The sequence below is a fragment of the Gadus chalcogrammus genome, chromosome 7, assembly GCF_026213295.1.
Source record: "Gadus chalcogrammus isolate NIFS_2021 chromosome 7, NIFS_Gcha_1.0, whole genome shotgun sequence".
NCBI lineage: Eukaryota > Metazoa > Chordata > Actinopteri > Gadiformes > Gadidae > Gadus > Gadus chalcogrammus.
In genome coordinates, this window is record NC_079418.1 from 27,535,830 (window position 1) to 27,563,309 (window position 27,480).

General features: G+C 43.2%; 1 protein-coding gene across 1 annotated transcript; it reads left to right on the top strand.

Annotated features, from left to right (window-relative positions):
* The first annotated feature begins 716 nt into the window (after positions 1-716).
* On the top strand, positions 717-25,495 carry spen (spen family transcriptional repressor). Its single transcript, XM_056593509.1, has 15 exons — positions 717-1,240; positions 3,503-3,823; positions 9,921-10,574; positions 12,372-12,529; positions 12,664-12,864; positions 12,960-13,111; positions 13,229-13,354; positions 13,462-13,575; positions 13,663-13,776; positions 13,917-14,017; positions 14,123-21,761; positions 21,881-22,234; positions 22,400-22,594; positions 22,841-22,999; positions 23,355-25,495. The coding sequence occupies exons 1-15, from the start codon at positions 1,158-1,160 to the stop codon at positions 23,484-23,486; spliced, it is 10,503 nt and encodes a 3,500-aa protein (XP_056449484.1). The 5' UTR covers positions 717-1,157; the 3' UTR covers positions 23,487-25,495.
* The last annotated feature ends 1,985 nt before the right edge of the window (positions 25,496-27,480 follow it).

Here is a 27,480-nt window from a genome sequence, read left to right on the forward strand (position 1 = left end):
GAATTCAGGGAATTTACAGAGGCTGGCTCTCCGACGTTTTTATGCATTCCGTCCTTATTCCATGTCAACAGGCCTGTGAAATTAGGCACAGGTCCGAATCCCATGGTAATCCAGGGGGTCTTTCGGAGACATATTGAGATTGTCAAGCAATTCCACACGTTGCCATTGACTTTAAGAAATTGTACTATCCACGAGACAGTGTAGAAAGTAGACTTCCTAGTTCCCCATCAAAAAGGCTTTCGACGGAGATGTTTTTTTTTCCCAAACAATGCTCCAATGTCGTAAAGATGGGAAATGAAACAGCATGGAGCTTGCTGCCTCTCTGTCAACTACACCAGAAGTGTTTTCTAGACTCCTCTTCTGCCTTTATAACCACTCCTTTTCGCATGCGCGCTCTTGCATTTTGAGATCATTTTACCGCATGGTTACGCATGCGCAGGCTCACTAAACCACACGTCATTAAAAATATCCATACTCTGTATCATTGATCATTTCTCGACTTCCCACCTTAGGAGCCTTAACCAGTAGCCTACGATTATTAGATATAGAGGTCTGCATTGTTGTGCAGCGTGCTGTATCATCCCTTCCCATCCCATGGTCCAACCCCTGACAATTAACATATAACCCTATTCAGAATTATATAGGAGGCTTCTCATTGCTTTATATGCCTTGAGCATATATTATGTAATTGGTAGGCCTAGAACCTTCTGTTATTGGTAATGATTTTTTTCGTTTTATGATAAATGAAAGCTTCCCAGACAAGTTACCTTGAACAGCGCGCATGCGCAAAGAGACCGAGGAGCTCTGTTGCAAAAGGTTCTCACACAATGCCACGCGTGCGCGGTGTGCTTCGCATTACGAATAGAATTGCTGCATCTTTTCAGGCAGCTACTAGCAGTCTTTTTACGACCAAAGGTCGCACGGAGTCAGGGACGCGCCTAGTCACGGGAACAGTGAAGAGCGCGTTCACGACATGCCAGATCGCGCTTTCACAGTGTTGAGTATCAAACAGCGTGCGGGGGTCGAGCCTTATGGTTGCACTGGGTCAGGACGGCCGGAGGATTCTGTTGCGTTTATTTTGCAAATATGTTATTTTCCCCCGGAGGTAATTGACCGAGCAAACTCATGTGTATGATCGGGGACCAGGAATACACACTATGGTCCGGGAAACACGACATTTATGGGTTGGAAATTTGCCCGAAAATGTACGAGAAGAGAAAATCATTGAACACTTTAAGCGGTGAGTATTGACTGACGTGCGATGTACGTGCAGATCTAACAATAGGTGCTCCATCACATGTCCACCACCCCATCACATTTATGAGAGTCCGAGAAAAAATAATAATAGTGTAAGTTAGTTGAATCGAGATGCATTCAGCGCTTTTACTGTCAGTTCTTACTAAGGAATATCGATACCTGCATCTGGCTGGACTCAAATGGCTGGGTGTCTTCAATTCCAAGATAACCCTTTCCTTGCACGTAACTTGTTGGTCATACGGTAACGGCACACAACACAGCATCTTCCCTGCCATCCATCACTTGGTAAATGATGACTATATGCCCACTTTCAGTGTAAACAAAGTCCTCAATACGTGACAGGAAGATTTTGGCAAACGATGGCTCTGCTTTGGAAAAACATTTTTCTCACTACTAAGGCATATTGTACTGGGAGCATCTGTTACTGCGAGTTTTGAAACCAGTGTTTTGCTCCTTCGTCATGCGGATTTATCATTTCCAGTCATGTCTTTATTTTAACATGTGCACTTTGGACCACACTGGCTTTAAATAACGTGATTGTATGCACAAGATAGATAATTCAATGGTTTCAAGAACCACTCATTATTTAATTATATGCCACGATGCTGCTTCCCGATGTAAAATGTGGCATATCGGAGTTTTTTTTCCCTTAACGTGCAATGCGGTTTAGGTGAATATTGCATATTTCAGCTCATGCAATGTGTAAAATAAATAGATATTACTGGAAAGACTGAGCTTGCCACATTGCACACTGACATTTTTTCCTCCCCATTATTCTTGAACCGTGGATTCTTCACCGTGCAGCCTAGTGTGGAGAGATCGCAGCACATCGTCAATATCAGAGATGAATCATTTAATCACGATTTGTATTATTTGAAATATTTCAAATGTGTCGAATGAGGCATGGCATGGCATTGCAATTACAATGATGCGTTAATTTTGGTGGGCTTTGTACAACAAAAGGAAATATAACCATTAAAGCGTGGGTCTAGGACCAGCACAGGTTCTCAGAGCAAGAAGCTGGAAGTGGCTTCGCTATCATAGAAAACAACCAACATATGGAGACGTGCACGGCCCTAAACAGTCTTGCAAATAACATGATAATTTCCAATTTTCATATCAAGCTTGGCGTCAGACACGCTCTCTCACCCAACGTGAATTAAACGGGGGTCTATCCAACCAGAATATTAGGAAAACCAAGACTTCCACAGCAAAAAACGCAATGGATAAGCAGTGAAATTAGCCATTCTCCGTCTATCTGTGAGCCTACGTTGTACCGGAGCTCGAGGGATGTCTAGACATGAATATATTAAGAGCGTCGCTGTACCGCGCAACATGCTCAACGTTTGATCCCGCACTACCTCCATCTATATCATAGCGTGCCGTCAACTAAAATGCACCTAATTGTCGCCAGTGATTCTTATTTCAATATAGTCGAGCCATGGGAAACGTCAGGGAGACTCTAGGGCGTTTTGGGCAGCACGTTCAGTCGTCCTCAATTGGCCACAATGTAAGGAGAGGTTATCGGAGTATGCAGGTGCATGACAGTCCAATGTGTGATAGAAGTCATTGAAGATGGGGGACGGCAGAATGAGTAAGCAGTGTGAACAGCTTTCTAAAATGGCGTCGGAGGCTATTCAATGTGGGAACTGGCATACAATATATTTATGGTTAGGTTCTCATGCGGGGTAGGTCCACCTCTTGCATTGAAACGCGACGTGCGTTCCTATTTTTCTGCCACTGTCATTAAGCAACAGTATCATTTAATTTGCACTGAAAATAAACAAAAATAACAGCTTATCCAATTAATATGTTCATGAGCAATTAACGGCCAATTTAGAGCGTTTTATCTTATATATATATTTTTTTAATTTCTAAATAAATGGAAGATTCGTGGATAGGCAAATATGCCTACTAGGTTTACCATATCATGCATGTGGTAAAACGACTTCTAGCCTACAGGCTATAGCCTACATTATGTTATAAATGCCTATTGATAATATATAATGCATATTCAATCTAACTGTCTAGGATGGTGCATTGTCCAAACGATTTTCTTTAATAAAATACATTCTATTGCTCTATTGCACTTCAACATATTAACCTATAGGCCTAATATTCAGCATTATTAATCTACTTGAATGGATGACAATTAAATACACTAGATTTTCAGGTAAAATACCTTGCAGGAATCTGAGCATATTAAAAATGTGGGCATCTCTCTATGTTCTAATTCATTTCTTAGATATGGACGCGTGGAGAGTGTCAAGGTCCTTCCCAAGCGGGGGTCTGAGGGAGGAGTGGCAGCCTTTGTGGATTTCGTGGACATCAAAAGTGCCCAGAAGGCGCACAATGCTATCAACAAGATGGGCGACAGAGACCTGCGGACGGATTACAATGAGCCCGGCACGATCCCGAGCGCCGCGAGAGGACTGGACGATAGCCTGTCCCTCGGGTCTCGTGCCCGGGATGTATCAGGGTTCACAAGGGCAGCCGGGGGGCAGGTGTATGTGCCCCCCGCCTCACTCCACAACAGGGACGGACGCTATGAACGCAGACTAGACGGGTAAGTGGCCAACGTTTCTCTGAAGGCAAGAGGAACTTTTTTTTTTTTTTATTGCTCCCCACCCACCACAGAGCATCTTTCCATCTATTCATTTACTTGTTTTGGGGGTTCAGAAGGAGTGAGGTTATGATTCTCTAGGGAGCACCTCTAAAAAAAGAAATCCCAGGGTGTTTTGGATTCCGTCGGTCTTGCGGTCGTGAGGTGTTGACACTAGGACACCCTGTGAAAGTGAAAGCATATTTGATGGCTTGGCAGACACATACATTGGTTTTGATTGAATGAGTGGTAAATGACGTATGGTTTGAGGTTATCTTTGGATCTTTTAAATGAGTGATTGTGTGAGGCAATGAGTTGGCGTGGACAAAGTCCATGAGCTGTCCATCCACCTTTCCTGGGACCACCTCATCTGGAGTAACCATACCCTGCCAAATGGATTCATATAAAATCTCTTGTACGTCTGAGCAACAAAACAACCGAGAATACACGAAGTGTGCCATTGTTTGGATGAGTCAAATTGGATTTTCCAAAATATTTGCCACCTTTCCTGGTGGTACGAAATCCTTTCTCGGCTTGGAGTGATGCGGATAACCTATCCAGGATATGTATTCTCCGTCACGGATTAACACTGATCAGATGCCCAAGGATGTTAAACGATTCAGAAACTCATGGTTGGGCATCTTTCCATCTCTTTCATTTTTTGTTTTGGATTATGTCTTACTGCACACCAATGAATGGACAGATGCATTCGTTCCAGTTCAGACAAAAGGAAATAGGAGCAGAATGTTTCCCTCCATTTTCGATTTCTGACTTCCTCGGTTGTTTTTTTCTAAATTGTCCAATGACAAAGTCAACGACTGTTGCTGTGGATCAATGTGAATCATTGTTGGAACATACAAACAGATGGAAGTAATGGACTTGAAGGAGTGCTAACAGTGCCAATGGAGATTACCTTGCCTATCGCCAATGGATTACTGCACACACCTTCTCAATGTGGACCTCCAAAGACACGGGATGTAACTTCCTCCAGCCCCAGAAATGTTTGAACAGTATTCAAAAGCCAGCAAGGTTTCTTGGTTACAGCCATTTGGAGAGACATCATCTATTGGTTACCAAACATCGCCGAACCATTTGCCTTCCGGTTGGATGATTACTTTCTGAATATGTTGATGCAAGTTCTGGATTACCAGTTGAAAGACATATTTTTTTGGTCAATTTTTCCTCTGCCACGATGGAATTGCTTTTTGTACACTGTGATCTAATTGGAATTTGCTGGACTTTAACTAAATTAAGATGAAAGACTTACAATTTCTCTGAAGATGCAAAAGAAGAGCCTTTGAAACCTTGGCAGTTAAATATGTATGGACACTCGCTATATTAATATTTATTATGTTCTTCAGCATTTTAGTTTTTTCTCAGTGGAAGTAAAATCTGCAAATGTTTTTTTCCTCCTGTCAGATATCGAGATGGACGAGTTCATGCCCAACTATATCAATTGAACTATTTATTTTATTTTTAAGAATAATGAACTGCAGCACATCTTTGTCGCCAGCGGAATCCACAATGACATGGATTACATTTTCCAATTGATGACTTTTTACCTCTTTTTTTTTTCCACACTCCGCAACCTACCCCTCATTTTGCTCACTATATTCTATCTCCTTAGATTATATTTGGAGTAATAGTCCAAGTTACTCCTCTCCCAAAAGGTTGGTATGCCCTGCCCAGTGTATTATAGCTGTTCTTCCTTACATCCTCGTTTGAAACCTCCTATTTCCCCCTCCATTCTCCCAGCTAACTAAATGAGTCATTTGAGAAATTCTGTATTTCTGCCTGTGGGATGTTTCTTGGTTTCTCCCTTGGATAGCGCCCTATTCCTCTTCTCTCGCTCCCTGTGCCTAACCTGTTCTGCCCATTTCCACACCCATTCTTGGGTATTTTTTCACCCTGTGATCAAAGTGAAACACTGTCACATTTGATCAACAGGGTGGCTTGCCGTATCCATGGATGTGCAACCTTTAATGCCATGCAGCCTATTTTGAGTAAGAAAATGTCATTTCTTATAGGACTCAATTATATGCTCTCATTTGGTTATCATTTGGTTACGCTGGTCAAGATAAGCTGTGGAAATAAAGATTATATTATATTTTAATGTGCTGTTGCTATCTTAGTTGTCATCGTGACGGTTATATTATCAGACAGACTTCAATCTCTATGCTAATAGGGGAAAATGTTACACATTCGTTTCATAGGCAATCAAATTAAAATGTCAGATACATTGTTACAGTAAGGGTCTATGGATTGCTACACAGCCCAAAAATACTGGCTGACTGATAATAAAACAAGACAAAAACACAATTATACTACTCATGACATAATACATTTTGATAGACCAACATTTGATTAAAAAAAAAGAAATCATGAATAATGTAACACCTGTGTGCTTTGGAAATTAAAATTAAGGGAATCTGCAAGAATCTGCATTTCTGAGAGCATCTAGAGGTCAAAATAATCCATCAACCTCATACCTGGAACACACATTTAAATGCAATAAGAGAAAATTAAGTTACCCTCCAACCACATGGGCTGTTCATGGAAATACGATCCCTCCATCACCTATACAGTATACCTACCTACAAAATAATGCAGAATAAGGCCACGAAAACAATTTGTCATGGTCAAGTGTTCCAACTGCTTTGAGCAGCAAAATGTTTTGTGCAACAATTTAGTACAGCACATTTTCCCTGTTTACATGAGCATTTAGAATATCATCAAATCACAAATTGAAAACGGTTTTGAGATTGCTATGCAAAGAGGGCTGTATTCTGATATAGAAAACCATTGTCAAAACCAACTCCGGTGGTATTGTATACTATATTCAATCTAGATTGTCGAAAGATAGGCTCTAATCAAGACAGAATCTCCCGCGGCTGTGCTTTCTGCACCCATTCTCTGAGATTGTGCAGACCTTGGATGTGGTCGAAACCTGAAACCTGTATGTGTGTGTGCATGCAGAGATTTCTTGGAAACTGCTAGTACGTCTAGACAGGTTGAGGCGGTTCGTCAGTGTCTCGTGCCCTTTGTGCAAAAAAATGCACACTTTAATCTAGATAAAATCTAGTTTTGAAATGGTTGAATGTAAACATTGTTGTTGATACTGTGTTTTTTTCTTACACATAAAACACTTAATTTTTTTACTTTGAACAATTTAAATGGAAGCATGGTTGTAAATTGCTTCACAGTTAATGACAGTTGTGTTTATCCGTTAAAGGTGGAATAAAATTGTCCACCAGTAGTTTGTCGGGTCGGGAATTGGCAGGGACCTCATGATATGATATTACAAGGATTTTTGAGTGCCAATACAATTTGTATTGGAATTCTGTAAATATTACGATACGATATTGTGATTTCTTTGTGCAAGTTTGTGTTTTTTGTTTTGTTTAACACATGGGAATCACTTTGGGGGTTGGGTTCTAGAGGCCTATCTGTGTTTTGTATATGAAAGTGGCTGAACAAATCACAACATCGTTGATGCAAATCAACTATAGGCAAATACAGTAACATTTCAATTTTCCACTAATACATTACACTGATATGACACATACCCATTATCTTTCAAAACACATGTTTTATATTTGTCAACCTGAAGATAGTAAAATATTGTAAATAAGTATTGCAGAGGCAAATAATCCTGATACCACCTAGCATCCCTATGTTTGTTACCAATCGTCTCCTCCCGTGCCTCTCCCCCTGATTCTATCGCGCCCACTGTAAATAATTATAACTTATCAGACGTTAAGTAAAAAAATGTAGGTAAAGAGGTAGCTCAATTGTTTAATTTGGTACTTTGTTACTTTGTATTTTGTTGAAGTTGCCAATGTGTTATCGTAAAGTAATAATTATTTGACCGACAGAACATTTCTGTTCTGTTGGTGGGAACAAAAAGACCCAATAAGTTTGATCACACAATGGTCAATGTGCAGTTAGTTTAGAACCTGACCGTTACTGGATTTTAGGGGCCGATACCGATATTAGTGTTTGCTCTCACCTTCCAGCAATGCTTCGAGCCACAGAAACATTGCATTAAAACCATGAGCTAAAGGAACCAATTACGTGTAAGGGGATGAGCTACTACCCTTCACACAGAACATGATGTAAATCTGTTTGTGTTGGGAGTGTTAACATGGATGTCCTCTGTTTAGAGGTTCAGCAACCACAGTAGAGGATTCATAAAGGGGTGATAACGTTAAAAAATCAACACCATTTCAAAAGTTTTCCTATCGGCACATATCGGCAAATACCAAATATTTTAAATCGGCCAACCGATATATCGGTCAGGCTCTAGTTTTGGATGCACGGCTGTAAATTGCTGCACAGTTAATGAATAGTTGTGTTAATCCGTTAAAGGTGGAATAAAATTGTCCACCACTAGATCGTCGAGTTGGGAATTGGCAGGGACCTCATGATATGATATTACAAGGATTTTTGAGTGCCAATACGATGTGTATTGGAATTCTGTTAACATTGCGATACGATATTGCGATTTCTTTGTGCTAGTTTATCTTTTTTGTTTTGTTTAACATATGGGTATCATGTTGGGGTTGGGGTTCTGCAGGCCCATCTGTGTTTTGTGAAAGTGGCTGAACAAATCACAACATAGTTGATGCAAATCAACTATAGGCAAATACAGTAGGCCGGTAACATTTACATTTTTCCACTAATATAACATTGATATGACACGTACCCATTATTTTTCAAAAATCTTTTTATTTTTGTCAAACTGAATATGGTACTAGTATTGCAGAGGCAAACAATCCTGATACTCCATACATCTATTTTCTTTCCACCGTCCCTACTTTGCGTCCCTACTAGCATCCCTATGTTTGTAACCAATCGTCATTTCTAACCATATGTTATCGTAAAGTAATATTTATTTGACCCACAGAACTTTTCTGTTCTGTTGGTGGGAACTAAAAGACCCAATAAGCTCGAAATGTCACCCAATTGCGAGAACAAATAGACATGTTACACTCAATCACACATTGGTCAAAGTGCAGTTTGTTTGGAACATGACCGATACTGGATTTTAGGGGCCGATACCGATATTAGTGTTTGCTCTTACCCTCCAGCAATGCTTCGAGCCACAGAAACATTGCATTAATACCATGAGCTAAAGGAACCAATTACGTGTATGGGGAGGAGCTACTACCCTTCACACAGAACATGATGTAAATCTGGGAGTTGCGAGTGTTAACATGGATGTTCTCTGTTTAGAGGTTGAGCAACCACAGTAGAGGATATATAAAGAGGTGATTACGTTAATAAATTAACACAATTTCTAAAGTTTTTATATGGGCATATATCAGGAAATACCAAATATTTGAAATCGGCCAACCGTTATATCGGTCGGGCTCTAGTTTAGATGCCTGACCCAGAAACCTGACCTGTGGTAGGTTTACGGGCGAGCAGGGACAACACAGTCTTATTACTTTCTTTTACAATGTAAGGGTCGGTAGTTTACACTAGGAGCCGCACTGAACTATAGTGCACATGCCATTTCCAACCCTACTTTGTGTGGTAATCTAACACGTAAAATTTCTCAAGGGGAATGCTTCTCTGTGTGCATAGCAAAAAGTGTATTTCAAAACGTAAATACCAGCTGCAACATTTACAATTTCCTAGCAAGTGTTGTGTGGTCGTCGCTCAAGGCCTACGTATATCCAACAAAAAATGGTTATAACCATGCTAGAACACCTTTTAGCTACGTTAGCTAGTTTAATAGTTGTGCTCGTAACCTTTTTAGGTGGCTTTGGTGCTAGGCATCTAGGAAAAGCAAGACCACTGGCCCCTAGCCTAGCAGTTGGGCTTATCTATCCAAAAAATAAAAATACTACAAAGTAGAATTACACTGAAATTACGAAATTATTTAGATATAATATTTACAACATTTACAAAATTCTGCCTCTGAGAGTTTGAAAAAAAAAGTTCTCCCTTTACCTTGTCAGTTCTTTAGATCAACTTTGGCTGGAATAACGGTGACATCAATGTGCCAGGAAGTGTAATGTAAATTGTCCTTTCCTTTCCTTTCCCTGTGTCTCAGAACCGGCGAGAGTCGCGAGCGAGCGTACGATCACGGTACCTACGGACACCACGACCGCGCCGGCAGCGGCAGCTTTGAGCGCCAGCGGCACTACGAAGCGGACTATTATCGCGACGCCAGGGACAGAACTCTGGGCACGAGTGGTGCGAGTGGATCCTTAACCCCTAGTGGAAGCGTTGCGTCTGCCTCAGCGGGCAGTGGCGGCAGCGGCGGTGTTGGCGGGGCTATCGTTAGCTGTGTGGCCGGTAGTAGCGGCGGAGCCGGCGGAGCAGCGGGCGCCGTGGTCGGTAGCGGGGGATCGACGTCGAGCGTCATCGGCTTCTACCGCGCCCACAGCCGTAGCCCCTGCCGCTTCGAGACGCCCGAGCCGCGCTACGAGTCCGGCCGCGCCCGGGAGTCGTTTACGCTGGCCAGCGTCGTCCACCGGGACCTTTACCGGGACGACAGGGGGCGCCATGTTGAGCGCACGTACCGCCAGAGCCGCAGCAGGTCCCGCTCCGCGCATTCCCGGAACCCGTCTCCTGAGAGGCTGGCGGGCCAGACGGCCGGTCTGGCGGGGCAGACGGCCGTTCTGGCCGGGCAGACTTTGGGCTCCCGGAGTCGCTCGTCCAGCTCCGACTCCATGAGCAGCGACAGCAGCAGCACCAGTGGCAGGTGAGCCGACTCAAAAACGTTTATTGCCGTTGGATGTCCTGCTGGCACCATATGTCGTGTTCTGATGTTATAATTACATGGCGCCCTATAACATTATAGACATCATTCTTCTTGATTGTTTTGAATGTTTTCTGACGTCCTGATTCAATTTGATTATGCACTGATCTTATTGTATTATACCATTTAGTACACAAATATTAGCAGTTTGGTGGGAAACAATTGACTACTGATGGTTGATTTACCTGTCAAATTCACCAAATAAATGTGTGTGAAGAAGAGGAAAAAAAATAGAAGTAGTCTGCATAATTCTGATTTAAAATTAGAATCCCCACTCTTCCTATTTCGCAGTGCTTTAATTTCAATCCACTTTTTTGTTACAAATGATTTAAATCTGTCCAGTTAACCTCATCAAGAACTGTAATTCTATTTCTCTCTGTACTGACTGGCATGGCTGTTTTGTTTTATGTGCTATTTATATACCAGTCAGCTTGGTGGCTAGTGAATGCTCTTTGTCCAATTAAATCATCTTCCCAAATGTAATAATGTGAACCTAACTTCAGTGCACTACAAACCGATGTATTCCTGCAAAGCTTTCCTATCAACCATTGCGTTATGCACCACTGCAAAGTGAGCTATGCATGTTTTAATTGAGATTGTCTCTTGAATAAGTGAGCATAATGTGATGACAAGGAAAGGCATTGTTTTCTGTCAGGATGCCATCATCAAGGTGTGATAGACGGCTTTGTGGAAGATCCTGCTCCTGAGAGACAGCTGGTAGATGGTTGCACCTGCTGTAGTAGAAGAGATGATCAATGTTTCAGTTATCAAATGAAACAAATTGTATTCATCTGGTACATACCAGATGAATATTCATCACACTTCAATAAATAGCAACACCTAAAAAACAACAACAAATCTGGCCTACAATGAGTGAATTACATTTTATCCTTGAGATCTGCTTCAGAAATTGTCACCACGGTTTTGCTTCAGTATCTTTGTTGTGTCTGGTTCCCCGTGTGGTTGGGTCAAGTAGTGCAGCAAGGGACATTTTCGAGGGACTGGTGTATTTTCTCACTTGCCTACCTCTGTTTGTGGGTAATGGCTCCCCCCCATCCCCCTCCCCCACCTCCTCTGAGATCCAGTTGGAACTGGAAATGGCTGGCCACTGCTGGCTCCCTGCCCGCCCCCATAGGCCAGGTTTCGTCAGCAGCACTTCCGGGAGTGTCTGACGAGGAGAGGAGAGGAGAGGAGAAGAGGGGAGAAGAAAACAAAACGGCAATGTGCCTTGAACAGCGTACAGGGTCTGAGGATTGACGGGGTTCTGTGTTAAAATGGACGCAAGCACGAGCCCCAACTGAATTTCCCACTGATGGAATATAAAGCCCCCTCTTAATACTGTTCACATTACCTTAATATGGGATTATTATAGATTAATTATACAAGGTTCTTATAAATATGCAAGGTTATATACATTTGATTATATTGATCGATTTACAAATATATAGATATTATATCTATGCATGGATCAAATCTCTTTCTCCTCTTTGCCGTCGACCATAATGGCACTCTTTCTCCCTAGGTATTGCCAATAATCAAATTATTTATTTTCAGTGGATCCACCCCATCTTTTCCCACCTGATTGTGAATCTGTTTTTTCCTCAAATGGACTTGGCTTTCACAATGCTGTTTTTGTGTGCACTGTGCCAACGTATGGAAACTGAGCCACCGACGTAAACACTAAAACCCTACACCTCTGCACAGTGCTCCTCTCTTAGTCAATGTTGTGTGTGCTCCCAGTGACTCCAGCACCAGCTCCAGTGACGACTCCCCTGCACGCTCTGTGCAGTCTGCTGCGGTTCCCGCCCCTTCCGCCCTCGCTCTATCCTCCCTCGACAAGGATGAACCGCGCAAAAGCTTCGGCATTAAGGTCCAAAATCTTCCCGTGCGCTCTACAGGTCAGTGTACACTCTCTGTCCAAGCGAGAGGTGCCGCAGAAGGGCTTGCACATCAATTCATCTGGGGACGTTTATATTTGATGCATTGATATAAATCGGCCCCTTTTTTTTAATTGATTATTTTTTTTCCACAGATACGAGTCTAAAGGATGGTCTGTTCCATGAATTTAAGAAACATGGTAAGGTCACCTCCGTGCAGATCCATGGGGCATCTGAGGAGCGATACGGACTCGTGTTTTTCCGCCAACAAGAAGACCAGGAAAAGGCCCAGGGGGCGTCGAAAGGGAAGCTGTTTTTTGGAATGCAAATCGAGGTCGTAGCCTGGAACGGCCCTGGTGAGTCACGGCTAGGTTTTGAAAATGCTTTGTTACGGGATCGCTCATTGGAGAACCATTAGAAGTTCATAATGAAGCTTTCGGTCTTTTTTCAGAGACGGAAAGCGAGAATGAGTTCCGCCCATTGGACGAGAGGATAGATGAGTTCCACCCTAAAGCCACTCGAACATTATTCATAGGGAACCTGGAGAAGACCACCAGCTATCATGATCTGCTCAACATCTTTCAACGCTTTGGAGAAATTGTTGTATGTTGACAACATTATTTTTTTGTCAACATTTATCATTTATCAACATTAAATTATTTAAAATTATTTGGAGGCTCATGGAGTTTAGTAACTGTCCTGGTTCTTTTTTTTCTGAAGGATATTGACATCAAGAAGGTGAATGGAGCCCCCCAGTATGCTTTTCTACAGTACTGCGACATCGCCAGTGTCTGTAAGGCCATCAAGAAAATGGATGGGGAGTATCTTGGCAGCAATCGCCTAAAGGTAATCATCTTTTCCATTTTTCATTACAATTATACATTTGCTTTTAATTGTTAAGTAATTCATTTGCCAAATAAAATGTGCAATCTCTCTTTCAATGCAACTTTTAGCTGGGATTTGGAAAAAGCATGCCTACGACCTGTGTTTGGCTGGATGGATTGGCATCAAACACCACAGAACAGTTTCTTACGCGTCATTTCTGCCGCTATGGACATGTTGCCAAGGTAAAGGTCTTTGTGTTAACTTTATCGCACCCGTTGGACATTGCCTTTCCTCAAGGAACCATGTAACCCTGTTTCCTTCTTCTCTAGGTTGTATTCGACAGGATGAAAGGGATGGCCCTAATTCTGTACAACAACATTGAATACGCGCAGGCTGCAGTCAAAGAGGCCAAGGGATGGAAGATAGGGGGCAATAAGGTCAAGGTGAGTCCAACCATGTTGTATTTCTATGAAATTATGCTACTACCAATGCATTGTTGATATTCCAAATGAGAGTCGACTATAATTCAATTGTATATATCTTATATATACAATATGGTCAACCATATTTTATTTTATTGCAGGTGGACTTTGCCAATCAGGAGAGTCAGATGGCATTTTATCGTTCGATGCAGGCCTCTGGCCAGGACATCAGGGATTTCTATGATCTCTTAACTGATCGAAGGTTTGCAGGCTTTTTATTTGACCACCTCCCAATCTACCTTGATGAAGTATTATTGTTTCTGACATAGTCATTCATCTTTAATTCTGGCTTTTTATTTTCTTCCAGGGATGAGCGACGAAGTCAATATGAGTTTTCGGCCGAGCGAACCTACTATGACAACGTACGAACTTCGGCCACGTACACTGAAGATCCAAGACGCAAATACCCGACCCGAAGTCGGGAGTTCTACGGTGAATGGGATCCATATCAAGGAGACTACTACGATCCACAATACTTTGAAGACCCACGGGAATACAGAGAGTACAGAGCAGACCCCTACGAGCAGGACATCCGCAAATACAGCTACCTGCAGCGGGAACGTGAACGGGAGAGGGAACGCTTTGAAACCGACCACGGACGCGACCATGGCAGAAGGACTATTGAACGCAGTCAAAGCCCTGCCCATATTCCTCCCCACCGCCTCGCCAGCCCAACGGCATCACCTTCCCTTTCGGAGAGGATACAGAGTGACTCTGAACGCAGGCTGTGCTGTAGGTCATCTGAAAGGAGTGGAAGCTGTAGTTCAGTCTCCCCACCCAGATTTGAGAAACCCGACAAGACACACGCTGAAAGATACAACAAGCTTGATAAGCTTGAGAAAGATCGTACTTTTGACGTAGAACGAGGAAACGTCAGCGACAAGGAGAAGCGGGTAGGACGAAAAGACAAAGTCGATAAGCAAATGCTGAAGAAGCTCAAAGCTTCTTCACCTAATTCCCAAGAGGTTGAACCTGAAGTCGAAAGGGACGTTTGCCCTGTGGCAGCATTTCAAAGTAAAAGTATAAAGACGCAAAAGGAAGCCTGCGGGAAGGTAAAGGTGGATATTTTGCCGTGTGTTGTACAATTAACCCGCGTCAAAGAAAAAGAGAGTAAAGAAGGTAAAACAATTGGCCATGCGGCCCCAGAGAAAAGACGACCAAAGGGGGAAAGCGACAGTCATCCGTTGGCATCTCCTTCAGAAGAACAGAGAAGTCCCCCATGTACCACAGAGTTCTCAAAGGGGGATATTCCCAAGCTTGGAAAAGTAGAAAAAAAGACTTTGTCTAGCGTGATAGATGTTGTTGAGAAAGATGCCAAATTAAAGACAAAGAAACTTGGTAAATCTGAAGCCGGATTTGATAGCCTATCTGTGGATATTGACCGTTTAGCGGCTAGGAAAAGGCGTTTTGAAGACTCAGTTGGGAAACCCAACCGACAAAAAAGACATGCCGAGAAGGAAGACAACAGACAGGAAACGTGTCTAGTAGGAGACGGTTCCCAGGAGCTGATTGATGAGAAGAGCCTTGTCTTAAAAAGGATCCATAAAAGGGACCACAGCAAAGACAATTGTGACCACATAGTTTCTGTTTACAGTCCAAAAGATAGAAAAGACTCTGAAACTAACTCCATTGGCCTCACCCTGGAGCTGCAATCACGACTAGGAAGCCTTCATGAATATTCCATGGATTCATTGGAAAAGTCATATGTTCAAATGGAATGTGGGTTATCCAAAGGACAAAGTAGCTCCATTTTAACAAAGTTGTTTGATGATAGCAATTCCGATGCAGAATACAAAGAACAGAAACCGGGTTCATTAGAAACTGCAGACAGCATAGTGCAGTACAAAGAAACTACTGAATGCAACAAAGACCTTGTTTCACACTTTGAACAAATGAAAAGGTGCAAAAAGCAAACAGAATCGAGTAGCTGGCCTGGCCCAAAGGTTGTTAAGCCTGACACATTTGCAAAATCTCAAAGTCCACCATGTAATGAGGCTTATGATTTTGAAAAGGATTGTATGCCGTGTGATCTCAGAAAATCGGATCTGAATGAAGGCAATGTTTCATCTTCAAAACGCAAGAAACTGGAGCAATCTGACACTGAAGTCTTCTCCCCAGAAAGTGAACCAAACATCTGCAGCCCTCCACATTTACATGAGGCTGTACAACAGAATATCACATCATTGAGTGCAAGTCAGGTTTCCACAAGAGAAGAAGAGGGCGGTGCCCAGATTTCCTTATCATTCATAAAAAAAGAGCAAAGGTCTTCTCCAATAGCAGATGAGAAAACATTCCCACACATTGAATCGTTAAAGTACAACTTGGACCTGACAACCAGAGATTTTCAGTCTACAGATACTGAGTTCTCCAAGCTTAAATCAGCACTGCTTGGGTGTGATAAGGAACTACTGCATCGCTGGGAGCGAAAAATCAAATCTGATTCGGTGAGGATGGAAATGACCAGTCCAACCAGCATTGTAAAACACGACACAATACATACAAATCTTGCAGAGGTACAGTCTGATTCTGATGAGTATAGTGAGGGCAAAAATGACCTTCCCAGCACCAACGCCTCTCTATCTTACATCCTCAGAGAACGTGAGGATAAGTGTCCTGACCATAAGCTCTCAGGCTCTTTGGAAAAGAACAAGTTTTATTCATTTGCGTTAGATAAGACCATTACTCCTGATACAAAAGCACTCCTGGAACGAGCTAAGACCCTGTACTCTTCCCGGGAGGAGAATTGGTCTTTTCTTCCCACTTGCTTCCCAAGCACCGACAGTTGTTCAGACAAGGAGAAGGTTGAGCTGGCGCCTCGACCAATTCCTTCTTGGTACATGAAAAAGAAAAAGATTCGTACCAATTCAGAAGGAAAACTGTGTGACAAAAAGGACGAAGTGAAGCCACAAGAACAGGAGAGAAAGGAACTGTTCGCCTCCCGTTTTCTCCATAGCTCCATATTTGAACAGGATTCACTGCGTTTGCAACGCCTTGAGCGCAAAGATCAGGACATACAGACTGGAGCCAGTAAACCTCTGGCTAAGCTTAGTACCACTGAGTTGCAACCTGTTTCTGGAAGTGTTAACATCCCTCAAGAGTCTAAAGTGCTTTTCCATAGTCGATTTCTTGAGCTACAGCAGCAAAAAGACAAGGATCACCCTGCCCATGATGCTGAAAATGTGCCCATTGAGATCAAAGCAGAATTGCCAAATGGCAACAATGACTTGTGTGTCATTGCATCAGATCAAGTGCACAAAATGAATACAGAGTCTGTCCATTCCATAGTCAACGTCCCGTTTTCACCACAGATTACCTCTCCCAGGGAAACCTCTCCTCCATTAATGAAGGACAGTAAAGCCCCAGAAGAAGACGAAGAAGAGCACATTCTTGATTCATCACAACCACAATCACCATTGAAAGATGTTAAATCAGTTGTGACTAAACTACCTGAGAACTCTCCTTTGGCCCTTTCAGAACCAGAATTTCAAGAGGAGGAAAAAGTGACTTTAAGTAATACCAAACTGAAGATTGGAGGTGGTGGGGACCATAAGCCCCCAACATCTGGCAGCTCTTTAAGTAGTTTTGATGGCGAAACTCCTGAATTCCGTCTCACTGAAAGTCTAACCACTGAGCCCAAAACAGGAGATGAAGAATCTAAACAATGCAAGGAATCTGAGACAGACAAATATTTATCTTCTCAACCATTGGAAAGTGACATTAAGCTGTTACCAAAGCGTAAACAGCCTAAGAACAAAAGAGCAAGGGCTGCCGGATCAGGGCTACGTTCTAAGCGGATTTCTCAAATTCCACCTAGTAAAAAACCTGTGACTCGAAAGAGTGAACGCATTGACAAGGAAAAACTCAAGAGGGCTTCATCTCCTCTGGAAATATCCAAGACATCAGAGGGGAAAAACACCCCAATACAGGCCTCCGACTTGGAACAAACTCTTGATTCAAGTTTAGTTCAAGGAAGAACACGTCGCAGAAATGTAAAATCTGTCTATGCCACGCTAAATGAAGGGGAGCAAGCTGGAAAAGAAGTGATTGAGCCGTTGCGCTCTATGCGCAAGCGGGGTTCAGATAAAGACCAGGTGCAGCAGGATGGTCCAAATCAATCGGTCATTACAAGGCGTGGCCGGCCTCCCAAGCGGGGAGGCAGACAGGGGGAGGAAGTATCACCAGTGAAGGAGGATCAGCCCAAAATGATGGAACAGGATGTGGATCTCGGGGTAAGCTCAACCTCATTGGAGATCCTGAAAACATCCGAGGAATGGTGTTCACCCGTGACACAGAAAGTGCAGCAACCTCAAGTAAAGAAAGCCAGCAAAATAGGTAGAGTTAATTTAGTAGCAGAGGAAAGTGATTCGGCGAGCAATGAACTGTTGGAGACAAAACTTGAAGAGGATTCTGTACTGTCAGGAAAATTGTCAGAAAAAGAGGAAGCTCGAAAAAAGGATTTTGATGTTCACACAACCTCTGAAGAGGAAATGATCAGAGTAGACGTCACGCCTTCACAGATAAAACCACCTGAAAAAATTACTAAAATAAAAACTGCAAGACTAAAAAGAAATGCAAAACAGCTCACTGATGAGAAGTCGCACAACCTAAAAAATCTTGAGATACGTGTCAGTGTTGATGATGTTAAATGTTTACTTCGTTCAGAAGAGAATGAGTCTGTATCCTTTGAAGCAGCCACCATTACAAAAACAATACCAGGACTTGAAGATAACAAAGGAACTAAATCAGTGTCCCCCCAGAAAGAAACAAAGGAAAACAGTTCAGTGGAAATGGAAGATTTATCAGAAACCGAAACTCCTATTGATCCATCTGCCAATCTTATAGCACGTCAAATGGAATTGGAGCAAGCTGTTCAAAATATTGCTAAGTTCTCTACAGGTCAACAGTCTCAACCATTGAAAGAACCACCTGCAGAGACACCTTCACTGCCCCCTACTCCATTGGAGCCACCGAATGAGGTTGAGGTGGAGAAGAAGGCTCTCCCTGCATGTGAAACAGAACTTGCTGCAGCCATCGATTCAATTACATCTGAAGACATATCTGCAGAGCCAGAAGGTTTCACGGCTCCTCCTAGGTACACAGATGTAATTTCCACTGTGATTTCACCCGCTACCAATGAGATCAGAAAGCCAGTCAAACGTTTAGCGTTCAACAAAAATCTAACAGCAGACCAAGCCGTTGCACCCTTAACACCTGCCGCAAAGCCAGTCCTGTCAGAGATTAAGGCAGGTCCGTCAACCGCTGCAAGTCCTGAAGTCTCCAAAATACAGGCACCTGAAACGGTCAAGAAAATGGGCAAGGTCAAAACTAAGACTGTGAAAAAGCCCCGGAGTCGTAAAGGCGTGGCAATCAAAATAAATAAAACATCTAAGGAGGTTATAGAAACGGAAGCATCCCATAGCAAGCTCCCAGAGTCAATCCCCGAAGACCATCAGACCACCAACCCCAAGGCTGTCCCAGCTGCATCCACCGCAGGTGCCTCGGTTGTTACTGCACTGGCAACTTGCAGACAAGACATCTCGAGTGCCATGAAGGTGGACACCCCTAAAGAGGCAGAGCAACCTGTAATGGAACAGCCTGTACCCCAAGAATCAGCATTTCACTTGGGCACAAACAAGGCATCTAGCAGCAGAAAATGTGTACAAGCAGCGAAGCAACCAGACCTAACTATTGCCCCTTCTCCAGCCCCCCCAATCCCCGTGTCCCAATTCATTGCTCCTCCATTGCGCCATGGGAAATCCATCACCCCAGACTGGTTGCCTAAATCTGAGGGAAGTAAAATGTTTGGCCCTCATTCGCCTCATGCTGCTGTGGTTACTCTCTCTGAACAAGCAGTAACTTCCCTTGCAGGCCCGCAAGGAAATCCAGCACTACCTCCTGACACCAAGGCATCAGATACAGATCCAAGTTCAAGCACGTTAAGAAAAATTCTAATGGAACCAAAATATGTTTCAGCATTAAAAAACAAGGATATGCCAAACACCTCACTGACATCTGTACTATCAGAGCCTTCTCCAAAAATGGAGAAGAAAAATTCTCTTGAAACTGTGGATGCAAGACATGTACACCCTGAAGAACCACACCATTTATCACCACAGCCCCAATACCCCAAACCATCTCCGCTTACAGAGTCACGTCAAAACTACGGGGAGAAAATCCAGCATACCGTCATTTCCTCTCCCTCTACTTCGGTTATCAGTCGAATACCGATTCCATATGACTCTGAAGACACTCCTCGTATTTCCCTCAGCAACCGTAACACTGGCCAATCACTTCCTAAGCAAAAGTTTAGGACAAACTCAAATGAGAACAGTCGCTATCATTTACTCGATACAATGAACGATGTCCCCAGAGGTCGATCTGTCGTAGAGAACACTCCTTACAGTACAGCTGCCAGCCAAGGCCTGCGAGTCAACACCTCAGAAGGTGTTGTTGTGTTAAGTTATTCGGGTCAGAAAACTGAAGGACCCCAAAGGTTGAGAGCTAAAATTAGTCCGATCCCTCCAGCGAGCGCTGGGGACATAGAGTTTCAGCAATCCGTCTCCAAATCTCATATTAAGCAAGAGTCAATCCCCCCATCATGTCAACCCTCAACCCCAAAAGGGCCTCCGACCCCTACAATTTATGGACACACTAGAGGGCTTTTGAGTGGCCAATCATACAACTCCCAACCTGTTATTGCTAGTACCAAGCAAGAAAATCAAAGGCCGGAAAAATACGAAGTCCCGTATCCCACAGGGTCCCAGGGGGGTGTTGTGAAGATGTTTCAACCATCGGGCGCCAGTTCTCAAGTTTTGATGTATAATCAAGCAGTAATACAGTCACATGGACACACTCATGGAAACAGAGGACCAGGAACAGAGTCGGCACCAAAAAAGATGGACATGAGCAGGCCCGCGCCGCATTCTAACCTCAGTCCACGCATGAGCCCACATCACACATCACTCTCCAGCACTAGCAGGAGTCCCGGTTCTGGCATCCCACCTGATCGCCCAGCTCCCCTAATGAAGCAGGAGGCGCAGCCTCCACGCTCAATAGTTAAATCTCCTTCACCGTTTGTTAAGGCCTGTCCTCCTAGCAGTTCTCCTATTGGTACCTCTGCCCTGGGTCCTGGCTTGTCCCCCTTGTCACCCTATTCTGGCATGCCTCATACACACACAGAACAGTCATCGGTCATAATGCCGCCTCACAATGTGGCAAATTCAATGGCCAACGAGGCTAGGCTGAATACACAACCAATTTCCGCCATTAACTATGGAAGGCGGTCCGATTCCTTGCCGTCCCCACGAACCCTGCCACCACATCATCCAAGTACACCTAAATCCAGCGTCATCCGAGACATGGTGCTGCAGTCCCACCTGGGTCCGCAGGGAGTGGTGTCAGGGGGCATCAACAGCAGTGGGTCTGAAGAAGATCGAAGGCACTTCAACCAAGGGCTGCCCAGGCCCCCCGTGCCCCAGATTCAACCAGATGTGATCATGATGAAGAATGACCAAAGGAGCTTACGCTTGGATCAGTACAGAGACATGCACCAACGCATTCTACTGCACCAGGAGCTCGGAGAGCAGGCAGCTGTGGATGCGAGGCAGGCACGCCCTTCAGAGCTCAGCACAATCTCACCGGTAAGCATTTCTGCGCCGTCCATCCGCCCTTTTATGGGAAACAACACAACATCCACCATCAAGGAATCTCCCAAAGCACTGGAAGGCAAAAACGTGCACCCATCGCACACTGAGAGTAGGATCATGGGAGGTCATGCGTCCCGTCCTGTGATGGGGTCCTCTCTCCCCCAAGGAGTTCAGCGAATGCATCCAGGGGCCGCGGGCTCCTTCCCCGTCTACAGGGACATGTTGGGCTTCCCTTCCCAGTTTCCTAGACGTCCTTCTGTGGGAATGAATCGGGCTAATCGAGGAATTGTATCATCACAGGTTAGTTAATATCTTGATATACATTATGTCTTTTATCTGCTTTTTTCCTGCTTGATCATTTAAATCCAATGTTTTAAATTAATTTATAATTACTGTTCACTTTATGTCTCACCAACCAGGTCCATTCAGAAAATGAGCTAGGACTCCGGGGAAAAGTGTCTCATTCTGTCATTGCCGGCTCCCTTGGGGCCATGGACTCCACTTCAGAGAGTTCACACCTTCGCCACGGCTCCTCTGTGGACCTCTCACATGCGTCACGAATGCAAAGGGAAGCCGTCTCTCCTTCCTATCAATCTCCGATGGCTTTACCCGCGGGGATGCCCCACAAGGCAGACTCATCTCTCCAGGGCCCTCCAGCCTTCCTAACGGCACCTCCACCTACAGGGCTCTCCATAGGGGCCCAACGCTTACATCCGGAGGGAAAGCTGGAGCATTCTGGTCATTGCTCCACTGACATGGTGCAACTTCTAAAGGTAAGGTGAAAGGAAGAATTACAGCCGTACGTCTGAACAGTTTTTGCTTTTGAGACAATGATTTTCCTCTGCTTTCAGCGTATTCAGCTGTAAAAAGTTTCGGGACATCCATCGCATAATTCACAGTGAAAAGAAAATATTGATTCCTTCGCTTTATTTTTACAGAAATATCCCATCGTGTGGCAAGGCCTGCTGGCCCTGAAGAACGACCAGGCTGCCGTCCAGCTGCACTTTGTTTCTGGTAACGAGGTGCTGGCCCAGTGCTCCCTCCCCCCGCCAGAGGGGGGCTCTATGCTACGTATTGTCCAGAGGATGAGGCTGGAGGCCTCCCAGCTGGACAGCGTGGCGCGCAGAATGACTGTGAGTGACCAGATCGCTCAATACCGTGATACAAGAAAACAGTAAAAACATGACATTTTCTGATTAGGGCTGAGTTGAATGAATGATGAATGCGAAATAATACACATTGTGATGCTGGGTACTTCCGATTCACTCTCGCGTCTGTGTTACCCCATTTGCGTCTGCTTTTTGTTTTGTTTGTTTGTTCATGTTGATAACGGTATATTTTAGTGCATGTTTCCTGACCGTGTTTGGACTCTATGCCAGGTGGAGAATGACTACTGTCTGCTGCTGGCCCTGCCCTGTGGACGAGACCAGGAGGATGTCCTGAGTCAAACCCAGGCCCTGAAGACGGGCTTCATCACCTACCTGCAGGCCAAACAGGCCGCCGGCATCATCAACGTCCCCAACCCTGGCTCCAATCAGGTCGGTGTGGAGTTCATGTCTACATCTTCATTTTTTAAAATCTGTATTTAAGTGGAGATTTGGGCCTGGATCAATTCATCTAAAATAAGCAGCCCTTTTCCTCTTAAATAAGCTGTGTCATGGTTTGGTTTGACTTTACTGCGCAAAAAAAAGTTTTCATACCCTTGCTTTAATGAATGAGATCAGAAACTTGTTACTTGAGTAATGATCCAACATTTTAACAATGTGAACCAAATGAGTTATGTACCGGCTGTCGTCACGGCTGTGGGGCCTCTGTCTGCCTGCAGTGCCGTGGTGCCATGAAGCTTTGCGGTGATCCCGTTCTCTAACCCTTCCTCTCCCTCCGTGTCTCCAGCCAGCCTTCGTGGTCCAGATCTTTCCACCGTGCGAGTTCTCCGAGGTGCACCTGTCGCACCTTGCCCCCGACCTCCTCAACAGCATCTCCAGCATCTCTCCCCACCTCATGATTGTCATCGCGTCGGTGTAACGGCTTCTACATCGTCTTTTTATTGTCCTGAAACCAAGCCAACACCAGCCTCTTTAGACTCATTCGGTTTTTTAAAAGACTGGAAATACTTATTTTTTTCATGGATTCGACTTTGTATTATTGTTATTATTTAAGCATGCACTTAATTATTTTTTTCCTTCTCTTTTTTTTGTTGCTTCACCAAGTCCTTAAGTCACCCATCCCTAATCCCTGCCTTTTCTGGAGACACGTTGCATTGAGATTAACTGAAATGTTTGCCATCTTTTGAGGAACGTGTAGGATTCAAATGGGAAGCAACGCAAGGAGACCTAAAGGGATGTTTTTACTTTCATAAAGTGAATTGGTTGTTTTTTGTTTTGTTTTATAGAGAAGCCAATCTGATCAGGCATTGCACTATGAGAAAAGACACTTGTAATCGTGTACAGATTTGTGTGATCAATTAACAATCCACTGGTCAACGTTGCTTGAGCAAAAAAAAAAATAGGGGATCACGTGCCAGGAAGCTGACTGAGTTTTGACCGCCTGATCAATGATGTAATCTATCGATCTACATATCAACATATCTACTGCACTGCTTAGTTATTTTTGTCAGCCAAATTCCAACTGTCTATCCTCAAATGGGTTCTTTGCCCAGGAAATACTACTAGGACTCCACATGTTTTAGGTTTACACGCAATGCCTCAACTGGGAACTTTGTGAATAATATGTATTATTTTGATGTTTTTTAAGCTGGAAGGTATTGGACTATTGGGAAATTGTAAATATTAGTATTTAAAGACTGCAGAGATGTTTGGAGAGACCAAGTGGATTATTTTTGACAGATTGTTGTTGTTTTGTTTGTTGTTTTTCAGGCAGGGCAGGATGTGAATCCCAACTAGAACCAGAAGTGATATTCAGAAATATTTTTAAATTGACTGTGCCAAAATATCCTTTTTCAATTGCTATCACAATCGCAATGGATTGATTAAACCTACTATTTTCATACGCGACTTTGTATATGCCGCTCAGATCGTAGAAAAAGTCCTACTCTATCCTAACCCCAATCTCTCATAGGCCTACATGAAGTTACAAGGCTGTATTCCTGTTTGTTTTATTTCCATAGAAGCAGTTTAGGAGTTTGAATCCAACAATTGTTGCTTCTTGTTGCAGTTGTGGTTAATATACTGCCTTTTTTCTTTCCTTTTCCTGCTGTCCTCTACTGCCCCCTGCTGTTTTGTGTAAACTTCATCCTTTTAGATACGACCAACAGCATGACATATTTTGAATTCATACATAATGAAGTGAAAAAAGAAAAAAGAAACTTAAAGGAAAAGAATGTGATTTTTACTCAAACGATGTATCAAATAACTTTCCATATTCCCCTTCTAAGTATTGTGTTCATAAGTGAAACTGTAGATACCCATTCCCTCATCTTTGCTGTCCTAATCCAGATCCCCAACCTTTACATCGTCTCTTTTCAGGCTCCTCATTTTTGTTTTGTGCAACAAAACGAAGCCACCTGGAGGAGAGACTAAGCTAGGTGCGATTCTGGACGTAAACCATGCTTTACATTATTTTGTAAATATTTCTATGACTTCAGGCTTGAGGTTTCTCAACGGTTTTGTTGAAGGCACTTATATTTTATTTATTTAATTTTTATACGCAATTAATGAAAATAGACTTAAATGTAAGTGAACTTAAAACTTTGTCTTTTGATCATTCTTCATTTTGGGTGTGTTTTGCTGTTCCTCCATGAGGACAATTACAATGTAAAATAAATGTTTGTTTAACATACTTCTGCAGATCATTAAATGGTCCGTCAATCTGATTCTGTGTTCATTTGGGATCTTCTGATTTGATTTTTGGATGCAAATTGTAAAGTATCATTTCATATTTTGAAAATACATACAGAACATGTCAAAACAAGAACAGTTGGTTACTTGCCTGTTTTTGAGGAAAGCTTATGACTAATTTGGCTCTGACTTATCAATCATGTGAGCTTTTGTATTCAAATAAACACACATGGAAAAGAAAACACAACCTGGTGCCCTGAGCCATTCCACTCAGTCCTGTCATCTCCTCTCCTCCTCTAATCTCTTCTTTCCTCTCTCCTCTCAAGAGTCCTAGACTAACAACAAACAGCTGCCAATAAGATAGCACAAATAACCTAAGACTCTCCTCTCGTTCCTGTCATCCTCTCTTTTTCTCTGCCCGTTTCTGTCATCTCTCCTTTCCTCTCGCTCCTGTCATCTCCTCATTTATCTCTCCGCTGGTCATTGTCATCTCCTCTCCTTTCTCCTCATCTCGTTACTGTCATCCCCTCTCGTTTCTGTCCTCTCCTTCCTCTCTCCTCTCGCTCTTGTTGTCTCCTCTCCGTTCCTCTCTCCTCTCACACTGTCATTACACCAGGAGAGTGGGAGTGAAGGCAGGCAGAACAAGTGAAGCTTGTAGGTTTTATGGCAGCATGACAGGCCAAGACAAGGAGGAATGTTAATTGACACTATTCACAGTATGAGTAGAAGCAGGTTGAGGGGAAAGAAGGGTCGACTTTCCATTGACAAACTTTATCTTGCAACTCTTCATGAATGCCATGTCTGCTAATATTGCACACACACACACACACACACACACACACCACACACACACACACCACACACACACACACACACAAACACACACATTTTTAACCATTATGCAAAGCTAATAGTGCTGCATGTGTTTTCAACTTTGCTTGGTTTTGCAAATCCTCGACTTCCATTCTCAAAAACCCAATTTTGAAGGTTCATGTTGGGTTCATGTTTTCTGCTATTTGCTTCTCTTTTTGGCATAGGCGTTGTTACATTCTAAGCTTAAGTAGGGACCTTTCCCTTCTGAATATAGCAATTTAATTGTGCATCTAACTAAAGGAGAATGAGTCTATTGGGCTTGTACACAGAATGCATCATGGTATTTCTTATTGAGGGGACTCAAGAAGTCCTCTCAATAAGAAGTCCTCTCAATGTTTCCCAATAATGAGGAATAATTTCACGATTTATTACCACAAAAAGCATTGCCACAAACATAATCACTAACATTCCAATGCTCCTATGATTCAAAAATGGAGACGGTCTTTGAAATGTGAAGTTGCAATGGATAAGCCCTATTTGTATGTTTTGGGACTCTTCTTGTAATCCCAATTTCGCCATAAACTACATCATCAAAGTTCAAGATTTGGTATACACAATGTGGTCTCTACTGGTGAACGGAGGCTTTACAGTGAGGTGCACCTCAGTGAGATTGAAAAAGTAAAGGAACAGTTTAACTTTATTTCAAATTTACAGATTATTATAATCACCTGAATATATGCAACACCGACAATATTCCATGTTGTTTAATAATACCAACAATACCAAAACAGATTTGATCTTCCCTATTTAAATCAGCCAACCAGTAGCCCAAATGTTTGAAGCTAGATAGCAATGGATACGTTTATTACATGAATGTATCCGTGAATACACCTGTATTAACTTAAATCTGAGCTATTAAAGTATTCCCATTAGCAGCCTCTAGTGGCGTGAGCTTTTATTTTTCATTTTTTTAAACACTCTCAAAGGGGTAGATGGGTCGCGTGGGTCGGAATTAAGAACTGTCCTGCCAAAACATGTCTCAAATACATGGCACATTACCTGACTCAATATATGGCCCATAGCTAGCTTCATAGCTGCATATGTCACATCACTATCTATACACTTGCTATACATGGCACATAACTAGCTAGCAACATGGTTATTCATGGCACATTACTGGCTAACTACATGACTGCATAGCATAATAAAAGCTAGCTACATGCCTCCACACTCTATTGCCACCACCACCAACTGGAAGGTAACAAGTCAAATTGTTTCATAGTTGAAGGTTATGCACATAGGACAACAACAGGATCTATACCAGATACCGTGCCAGTGTTTAAGTACATTTAGGCGTGCTCAGGCAGAGTCGCAGGCAGCAGCCAAGTGACTCACAAGTCCTAAGCACA